Source organism: Rhopilema esculentum, chromosome 8 (genome assembly GCF_057945365.1).
Source record: "Rhopilema esculentum isolate cy_ngs chromosome 8, ASM5794536v1, whole genome shotgun sequence".
NCBI lineage: Eukaryota > Metazoa > Cnidaria > Scyphozoa > Rhizostomeae > Rhizostomatidae > Rhopilema > Rhopilema esculentum.
The window spans coordinates 2223838-2234616 of record NC_142822.1 but is presented as its reverse complement, the minus strand read 5'-3'; the positions used below and the strand labels follow the sequence as shown (position 1 = coordinate 2234616).

General features: G+C 35.7%; 1 protein-coding gene across 1 annotated transcript; it reads right to left on the bottom strand.

Moving 5' to 3' along the window:
• Window positions 1–958: 958 nt before the first annotated feature.
• On the bottom strand, window positions 959–9757 carry LOC135694394 (protein CEPU-1). The gene is made up of 5 exons (XM_065213111.2): window positions 9445–9757; window positions 5327–5767; window positions 3954–4226; window positions 3100–3345; window positions 959–2090 (listed from the first exon to the last, which is right to left on the bottom strand). Exons 1-5 carry the CDS (start codon window positions 9464–9466, stop codon window positions 1978–1980), a joined length of 1095 nt encoding a protein of 364 aa, XP_065069183.2. The 5' UTR covers window positions 9467–9757; the 3' UTR covers window positions 959–1977.
• Window positions 9758–10779: the final 1022 nt, after the last annotated feature.

The window sequence follows — 10779 nt, the reverse complement described above, 5'->3', positions numbered from 1 at the left end:
GCAACTTGCAAAGGTTTCATTTGCCTCAGAAGAAGGCAGGGAACGGCCTAATTAACGTACTAGAGATATGATGCCATATTTACGTATTCAGTGTTTAATAAACTAAAAGAGTTAGATGAACATGGATGTCATTCACTTAGGATGCAGTCAAAATACGGTAGCAAAAGACATCAGCTGCGCTCTAGCCCAACATTTTCATCCTAATCTATGCGTTCCGGCGTGCTCACTGAGATGATAGATATAATTCTAAAATCATAGAATTTACTGTATACGGGTCTCTCATAAAGTGCTCGATAGAACAGGACGGTTCTAAGTTGCTACTCCGAGTTTCACGTTTAATTCGATCACCAAGCAACTTTTACCATGTGCGTGGCTTTCAATATTTGTGATCTGAAGGGCTCTGAAGAAACAGGATTGGGGAAGAAGGATTAATTTTATGAACTCTTGCTTAGAAATCCATTTTGGAATTTCTGCGCACATGCCGGTTTCATCTCAGCACATCAATATGAAAGTCCAAGGCAGGCCGAATCAAATTCTGCTATAATCCGTCCTATTAATAAGCAATGATTGATTTTCAAGTTGAGTAGTTTGATATCTTCTACGGATGATCTAAGCAGCCAAAGGCTCTTAAAAACTAGTTAAGCATACAAACCCTTTTTATTCAACATGAATAAAATAATATGTTAGCACATTTAGAGCAACGACATTATATGATTTCGCCTTCATTTCAAGTTTTCCTTTATAAAACATTTAATATTGTATCGCGTATTGTTAGTACGAAGTTAAACGAGGCTTGAATTGCTAGGTAGTGGCTTGTTCTTATTCATGAGCGTATAACATCATAGCCAGTTTTATTTTGTCATCTTCGTTGTATACATTAAAAACATCACATCACCATGATAGTGAAGTTGAAGATCGTTTTCTAGAATTTCCTAAATATTTAGGAAAAGCAAAGAAATACACAAATCAATCAGCAATTAGTTCTTTGAGACTGTTTATTTCATGCATTGAATCGAGTCTTTTCAGAACAGATAATCTACTTCTATCAACATTGCTACGGACGATTACAGCAGACTTTTGCTCATTAACTTTAAAAATGTATGCTTACATACAGTGATAAATAAATTCTGGTGATCACATTCGCTTGATTAGGGTCAGGCCTTGCAATGTTTGAGTAAGCTTAATCACTAAATATAAGATTGATATATGGTAATGGAATTCTGATTTTTTGTTATAGCAAACAGTGACTAATTTAAGTATATATTAAGGGACCGAGGGTACTTTTCAGCTTTTTGAAAATTAAATGATGAAGGATACTGCAAACAGTTTAAAGCATTTAGACTAAAAAACAACTCCCTTGTAAAAGATGTCTGAAAAGAATAACATAAATATTAGGTATCAAAGTTCACTGTCTCCATTAAAAGTTATTTTTTAAGAGACACAGCTTGGCTTGATTCATTTTGAAACTGCATGTTCTTTATTACCCAAATGATTTTAAAATTGTGTCAAATGTTCACCAATGAAAGAGTCATACCTAGACCAGCAACTCTCTCCTGGCGAGAAACGTAGAAAAGCCAAAGAAGCATAAACCCCTTTTTATTAGTTGCTTATAATGTACTATAGATACAGTGTACCTAAGGCCATATGGTTTGTGCAAGCCGCAGAAAATATGGCATCCTATGTGGCCTCTGACTATGCAAAAAAGTTTCAATGCTGATCTCTAATGATTTTTTACAATACAATTGCTCTTAACTACATGGAAACTAAAATTTTAAAGGGTTAATTGAAAAAAAGTATAACACAATCAAATAGATTAATCTATATTCAGTTAATAAAGAAGAGTTTGTTGTTTAATCAGCCTTGAGACTACGGTTAAAACAAATTGGCATCTCTTCTGAATAAATGATATCATAGTTTCTAGGCAGTTGTGTTTCAAAATAAAGAAAGACGCTTGTACTTCATTTTCAGGGTTTTAAGCTACCTAAACCATCTGTTGCACAGCAGAACAATGAGCATTGAAACAGCAAGTGACGTCATTGAGGGTCTCAACACGTAGCAATCGTTTGTAGAATGCTTCCCGGCCTTGGGCTCTGAAAATATACATGCAAAATTATATCATACTACAATGACAACACGACACGATCTTAGGATTGATTTGAAGGAACAAATGCTTATCTTGTTGTCTTGATGATTTTTTTGACTGCTGTTGCTGCCGTTTTTATGCTGCCGTTGTATGGTTTGATAACAGCAATAACAGCAATTTTTCGCTAAAAGAAGGTCTGTAATTTAAGAAAAACCGTACCAATGACTTAATTGATCTCCTAAGACCTCTATTAATTACTTCTATTGCTCTAACTATGACGACCGTAGTCATTCATTTGCTTGTAATTGCTTATCAGAAGAAAAAGAAGTTCAAAAAAGGAAAAAAAGACGAAAGTTTCTAAAATGCAAAATGATGACAAAACTTTGCTAGAAATGATTTTTCAAAAGTTCAGAAGCATTTCAAAAAGGAAGATTTGCAAAGTACGCCTACTGTAATTTACTTGCAAGAATCTTTACTCAAATTCATATCATGCAAAACTGTGTAGTGAATTTTAAAGATCAAGAAATTTGAAAAAAGTCTTGCAAAAGAAAAGGTTTGGCATAATATTAGCAGAGGTTAGTTGCAAATTTTAAAAATCAGACAATCCTTTCCTACGTTAAGGAAGTCCTAGTAAATAATACCTCCTGACATATCAGAGGCTAGCATTTCTTTATATCGAGGGCTGCGCAAAGGTGCAGCTGTGTGTCTTTGAATGGATACTTGCCAAATATTAGAAGCTCCAGGCTTCCATCCCAGCCGTTTCCTAATCCATCTTCTATGCATTATCTGTCTTGTAATGTTATGTTCTTAGATGGCCCAAGTCAGTAGATGGCATATGTGTACTTAGAACATATGTATAATTACTCAGCTTCAGAGAAAGTAGTTATAAATCGTACGTGTACAAAACATGCTTGCTTGGAAGATAGTTCGTCTAGTGTCCTTTGTTTGCTTGAATGCCACATGTATAATCATAGAGTGTTAACTGAAATATTGCAACAAATAGGAACTCCACATACCTTCCATCCAAATCGAAAAAGTAACCTCTTTAGACCCTGCATCATTTTGACCCACACAGGAATAGTTGCCAAAATTTTCATGGCGGTCGAGTTTGATGCGAGACTCTCGGTAGCCCCCTAGCTGCTTGTAACCTTTAAACCACGAGTAGATAACTGGCGGATAGCCATCAATTGGACACTGCAGTGCCTGGGATGAGCCCAATGAAGAGAATATTTGCAACGGAGCACTCTCTCTCAATTCGATGTCTAATTTGATGAAAGTATATATCAGAATCTGTTCTTTCTAGGGAAGCTGACCTCTGACTGGATACTAATTATTAAGGTATTTTGCTAGTTTTATTGTGAGCTTAGAATCTAAATCTAACATGATTGTTCAATAGTACCAACTTTGTTCTAGGCTTCGCACTGAAGAATTCTAAATTCTAGAATGCCCATATTCTAATTTTTATTTGAGTTGTTGTCATAACCCCTATCTTATTTGGGCAGAGATCAGTAACAGAGTTATGGATCTGTATTGTGTATCTTCAAATTGAAAGGTATAAGCAAGTTGAAAATAAATCCATTCAGTCATTAATCAACCCACTAAATCATCAATCAATCCACTAAGTTACTAATCAGCCCACTAAATCATAAATCAACCCTCTAATCAATCCACTAAATCACTAATCAACCTACTAAATCATTAATCAACCTACTAAGTTACTAATCAACCAACTAAATCACTGGTCTAGAAAATTTTTACGGTGATATCAAGTGCTTATCTCTTAAAATGGAAGATATAGTCAATGAACTTTGCCCATCTTGTGCTTAATTTAATAAAAATTAAGCAGCGATAAAATTTCCTTCCGACTTACATGTTATTGTTATCAGGGTATCTTGCGTTGTTGCGCCCGCAATATTCCTCGCACTGCAAACATACCGTCCGGCATTGGCTGGCTGAAAGTTTTTCAGTTCCAAAGTTACTTCATTATTCGGGAACACTGCTTTGGCCAACCTCTTTGAATCTTTCTCGATTTCGATTTTAGGCACAGGGTAGCCAGTTGCAGAGCAGACCACATCGATATCTGTTCCTTTGGGTACGTGTATATTGTTTCCTTTTTCTACTGTTATTGTTACGACTGGGGGAACTAAAACAGAAGCATGCAAGAGTTTAGTTTCGCATATTATAGGCAAAATGAAAATCTAACTCCTGAACCCCTTAGAAAAGTTGCTCTTCGAAAACGAGGAGGTTATTGCCATCTGAGAGTGCTTTGTCGACAAATTTTCAAACTTGTCAGTAAATAAAAGATGACTCACTAGCTGTGCACAATATCTAGCGACAGCCCTTTTACCAGTTGAGATTACAGTGGAACCTCCGTATGACAGAAACTTTTGGAACCAGAGGTTCATTTTTGAGGAAGTTCCATAGTCTGTAAAAGGATTTCTCTTGTGAGAGTATATCTGCTAATGAATGATTCGCCATCATGGCTTGAAGTAAACTTTTACGTTTTGGATCAATCTTGTTCACCTAAACCTATGCATGACATGAAAACGTAAACAACACTTGCTGTTAGAAACAAGGGTATAATCATAGGCATAGAAGGCATTGAGGCTCGGGGCTGCAGCCAAATTGGGCTCTAGACAAGCTGACAAACTTTTGTGGTAGAGTTGAAACCCATTATCTTTGATGCCATTACCTGAACATCATAGTTCAGCAGAAAAGTGAAGGAGGTTCAGCCCCTCAGTCCCGAGCCCCCACCCCCGACTCAGGCGTACCTGGAAACAAACGACTTATTTTTGTTTAGCGTAATCTGTTCCTGGTCTTTAGAGTGGAGCTCACTTTGCAAATTTCTAAACACTTCTATCGTATATATTGGCGGGAATCTTTATTCTAGAGCCACCCTCCGGAGGAGGGGATGACTTAACCAGGAAATGACGGGGGTGTACAGAAAACTTTTGTGCACCCTGACCCTGTTCCATAAAATATGCAAAAATATGGCACAATTGTGCCTGATGTATACCTGAATGAAAAGAGAATCTGCACTATGACAAAAGCGCGCTGATTTTTTCCCTGGGTACCAGAACCACAAAATTTCGAGCGCGTAAATAGAAAACAAAGCGGAGAAGAGAAGGAGCGTCTAAACTTCCGGGCTCGAATTTTTGTGGCTCTGGTACCAAGGGTAGCTAATTGCGAAAGCAGGGTTTCTTTTTACTGACCTCCTAATAAAGAATTCCAGTAATTGCTCACCTGCTACCATAACTGTGATTGTTTTTTCTTCTATCGGTGCCCATACACTGTCTTCCTTAACACGACACATGAATTCGAATTTGAGCATGCCTCTTGGAACTGTCCTTATTTTCAAATGGAATTCTAATTTCTTTACAACAACGAGTTCGGTCAAGTTGTTGAAGACTGAGCTGGGAACGTCAGATTTTTGTATGGTGACTGTGTCGTTATTTAAAGGGAATGTTACTTGCCAAAGTTTTTTGTAGTTTTGGGATCCTCTTGAAGAAGGCGCTGATGTATCGGCAATATATATAGAGGCATATCTGTACATCTGCCCTTTGTAATTCCATTTCAGAGAGAGACTTCTCCCAGGGACACCAGTGTATGTTTTATTTGCCTGAAGTTTGCTTTTGTGCTTGACTGTCTCAAATTCTTTTAAGTGAATTGCGAGAAAAAGGAGTACTACAAATTTAAAAAAAGTAATGTTATTAAAACATTTTTTACACGTTTGCTTTAAGAATAAGTTCTACTCAACGACGAATTTCAAATGAAGTTTTCCTGGACGGCGTTCAGGCCCTTCAGCCATTCCCCTCATTTGATACGGACACATTTGCTATTATAATACACAGACTTGTTTGATGTTGATATATTTGCTATTAGAATACAAATGTTCCAACTCTTAATGGGGAGATGTGACACATTGTAATTTGCATTCCTGCCATTTTAGCATGTTTTTAGCATTTCAGCTAGTATGTTCCTGACAGAGCAGTATCTAAATTCACCCTTCATTTCCTTTTATTCTTTTATCTAATGATACGATTGAATAAAAGGCATCGTTTTTGCTTGTATATTGGCAAGCATGGCAAAAGATTTTATAAAGATTTTCTGCTACTGTGAATCTACTATCATCATAACCAACTATCATCAACATCATCAAATCAATATCATCTTCCCGAGGAATGTCATCAAAATTTAAAGATTAATTATATACCAATCTCAAAGTCAGAAAATTGGCATTGTAGAGCTTTTACAACAATAAGTTATATAATCACAGAAGCAGTACGACTGCAATTTTTTAGAGCAAAGAAAGATCTGTTAACGGTAAAAACAACATCAACCAGGAAAGATTACAATGATGCAACTAAATTTGGTTCACCGGGGGTAATAAGCATTTTTTCGAAACCTAAATGTCTCCCTTATGAATTTTGAGTTTTTTGCTATTGGTTTTGGCCATCAGGCTTGTAAACTTATAAATAGAAGGATACTTTGAAAAACATGAGGTTATGTAGATATCTTTACTACTTGCTAAAGCTGGGCATCTTAAAATAGTGTGAAACTCTTAAAATAGTGTAAAATAGTGTGAAACTTAGACCGTGTTCATTTGTCCATCATTGTTTATTTGTGTTTATGCAAATGAGCATGTATGCACATATATGGATCTTTATCTACTTTTGTTCTTGAACTCCGAACTTTGAACCTATCTAAAATTTCACATTGAACTTTGAGCTTAGTTACCATATTGCTTTGCACTTTGAACTTATATACCATGACACTTTCATCTTTGAATCTATCTACTATGTTACTTTGAATCCATTGAACATGTTACTTTTGACCTTGAGCTTAGTTACCATGTTGTCGTGAACTTTGAACTGATAACCTGCATACGATAGCACTAGCTCATTGGCAAAACACCAACCAGTAAGTTGTTTTATATAAGTATAAGCAGAAATGATAAAAGAATAAAAGCACCGTCTTGCTTCTCACTGTTTTCCCTGTCTTTAACATCTAATGGAAAACCTTTCATAGATAATACCGTAATAGTTTTGGAAATGTTTTGTTCGGCTATCTCAATTGGTACAGTACTATTTCTGTAACCAAAAATGAATAGCGTGACATTCTTGAATGGTTGATTTGCAAAAAAATATCTTATAATAGAACCGCTCACCAACAATTCTCACTTTTTTACTTAACCATTTCATTGCCAATTTTGCTGGCTGGAGAGTTTCATAAGTCGTTACAACCCTTTGTCTGTTTCATCTAAAAAGAGAATTTTTGCAACCTTCTAGTAACCATGTACGTTATCTTGTGCTTGCAGTTGCTTGCCTCTACATCTAAGTTTCGAGAGAATGTTTTGTTTAGAATTATGCTGAAGTTGTCTACAAAGTGAAAACAGTGGTCAACATAGTCTATTATGTGCGTGTATAATAGCTCCATCAACGGAAACATGCAAAATGGTGTCAAATGTGACTTTTTTAAATGAATGCTGTGACTCAAAATAATCTCTTAGCACAACAATTTCCAAAGGCATGGTTGCATAAATGCGCTTTACATTGAAAAACATGAAATCAGAACGACTGTCTTATATTCACAAACACGGACCTTAGAAACGTGAAAACAAATACCTGCACTGAAAACAGAGTAGCTAGCCCCACTTTAAAGTGGACCTAAAGAAAGTTTTTACTAGAGTTTTTTCGATGTGCTAAATAATATTAGAAGTGAAGCTGCTTCGTCAGTGACATTTTTATAGTTGTTAACCGCTACAAATATTTATTGTAAAGAATGAGGCAAAAAACCAATGTGTTTTCAACATTTTCATGCCTAATTTTAGCACAAAATCTTACGTCTCAACAAGAGGCACGAAAGCCCGGTTTTTATATTTATACTCCTGGCTAGCGATGCTTCAACTGTTGTCAGATCTGTTTTAGAATCATCTTCCCCAAAAGAATCAATAATATTTTAATATTATCTGAGCAAATTTACTTCCCTTTAACATTTAAAGTGGTTAATTTACAATTTAATTCAATACCAGCTCTTGCTACTAGTTACAAACAAAAAATTTTGCAACTTTAATCGGCGATTTATCAATTCTATCAAACCCTGCAACAAAAACCATTTGTTCTCAGTCCAAATTATCGTCTCATTAATATTTCAGACACTTATGATACGAATATAACTGAAACGTTGATCCAGCGGTCTAGCTAAAGATCTTCTTCGGTTCTGTGGCTTCATTTGTTTTGCAGTTTTCTCAATTCTTCTCCGTTGTTTTCAGTTAATTGCGCGCTGAAATACAATACGATGCAAGCTGTACGCAAGCCTATATTGTACTATGACTGAGACTGATTTCCTTTTGTTACCGAATTCTAGAGGGATGTTTTTGTTTTGTCAAGCATTCTGCTTGCTTAAACGTTTCAGAAATTTCACCGTTAGATTAACAGAAGAGAAGCATCCACATCTTCCTTGTAATTCTTTTTAATCATCAGACGTTTCCTGAATAAAGTGACTTAGCGTTCGAGGTTGTGTCTCCGTTTGAACTTTATCACAGTTCATAAACACTCTTTATTGCATTCTCTAGATTTTCTTGGTAGACAATTCAAAAAAGAAGCTTTTAATGAACAGAACAGAACGGTTTTAAGTTTCAACCCCAAGTTTCACCTCTAAGTTCTCCTTTATGTAGATGATCTGCTCAAACTTTGTCATAAAAAAGACTGTGCTTTGGTGTTTATTGAGATCTTTATGTTAGTTTCATTTGAAATATACAACAATTGATATTTGATATGATATATTGTGTCAGCACTAATAAAAAGATCGAAATGCTAGATTGATTCAAATGAAAAGGCAATTTTGTCAATGCTTTCTGAGACTGTATGAAAAGGTAATTCTAATAATGCTTATTGAGTCTGTAAGAAGCAAGACTTCCCTAATATGTAATGATGGTACATGTTCAGTTCAACTGCCATCCAGAACCAGATGACGTCATGTACTTTATCAAAGTTTAAGGTTAATAATAAATGCATTGTTTACACAAATTATGTATGTCAAGATCGCAAATGACAAGTAAAGTGCTGCCTTGGTAAAAGGAAATTTAAAATCTTTTCGGTAGAGCTTTTTGTTTGAATTCTCCTTAAGACTTAGCTTCGTAAATCATTTTGTCTCAGTTAACTTGTTTTTATGCCAGTTTCTCAAGCAATGCAAAACCTGACACCCTTAATTAATGGTGCGTGGCAATTTCTATTTAAAATGTGAAAATAATTGTGAACGTGCGCCAATAGAAACATAAAAACAGGTGATTTATCCACTTAGAGAAGCAAACAACATATCAACTGTTCGTAAAGTGGGCTACATAGATATATCATACTCACTGAGTACACCTTTGAATACCATTTTGCTTTGGAATTCTTGTTTAAACCTCTTTCAAACTAGAACACTGTTTGCGTCTTTAAACCTGAAATAGTTTAGAAGACGTGAAGCAGGAGCTCTTTCTCAATTCCCGTCATCTATTTCTTCAAATAGGCCGCAGCTCTTGGAATGCACACCAGAAGAGTTCACTTTATAGTGGAACCTTCAGCGAAGTATCCCATTGAATTCATAAGGTTTGGAAATCTTTATTCTAAGCTGGATTCCGTAGCTATTTTCACGAAAACATATGCCTCTGGTGAAATGCGCGAGCTATTGTGTCCAATCTCTTTTTGTTTTCATTTTAACCAGATGCCCGTAACAGGTGCGCTAGTAGTATTTATATATCAGAATTGATTCTCAACTTAAAACTCATTAAGCCATCGAATTGATTTGAAGTCTCTTCAATATCGAGGTTTATATTAAGAAACTAACCCGAATTCAATACAAATGCATACAATCTTCATATTTTTTCTAGTCAAGTTTAAATATTGGAAATGAGCCAGTTACATTATTTTACCTCAAAATCATATTCATATTACGGTCATTAAAGCCGAATTGCTTGATAATAGAACCAACCCGATCGAAACAATAGCATTCGGCATTTGGTTGTAATCTTTTAAAACAGACAACAAAGGACACACCTATGCTTATAGTGAGTGCGTCCAGATGGACCCTTAACGGATAAAGCCCTTCGCAGAGCATAGTTAATCCTTGAATGAGGCCATACAGTTTAAAGTAGGCAGATGTGCATTAAATTCTTAAGCTAATACATGAAGCTGCCTCGTGCTATGCGTGAACGTGTTTATCATTTTCTGAGCAGCCATCACGGCAAATTTTGTGATGCAAAGATTGCTTCAATGGAGTAAGCCTGTAGTCACGCATGCTCTTCTAACGAAGATTTTATTATGAGAAAACCGTCAAAATTTCTCAATGTGCACACTGAAAATTCAAAGCAGACTGGCTTAGTGATTATGTACAGAAACTATTTTGCAGTTTTTTAGTTTGTTTTCTTATTAACTAAAAGTAAAACACAGAATCGCTATGAATATGAAAAATGTACTAACAAATCGTCAATGAAAAACCTTTAGTTTGTTAGAAGAGTCCCGTTTGACCAAATTAAAAATACATTTGTTTTGTATATGCCAGGAAACCCTGTATATCAGCCACGTAGCTGCAGGGGGGGCACGGGGGGGTGGCTGTGCCCCTCCAAATGAAAATTTTGACAACAACTTGTTCCCTATGTCTACTGTTATTCCAAATGATATTTTGAAAAGTTGGCATAATTATGATTCCGTGAG

Excerpts from the sequence above, each read along its gene's own strand:
- LOC135694394 (XM_065213111.2), bottom strand. The coding sequence starts at position 9,466 with ATGGTATTCAAAGGTGTACTCA. Across the intron at positions 3,346-3,953 it reads TACCCTGATAACAATAACAT|ACATCGAATTGAGAGAGAGT; the intron begins GTAAGTCGGAAG and ends TCATCAAATTAG. Across the intron at positions 2,091-3,099 it reads TTTTTCGATTTGGATGGAAG|AGCCCAAGGCCGGGAAGCAT; the intron begins GTATGTGGAGTT and ends GTATATTTTCAG.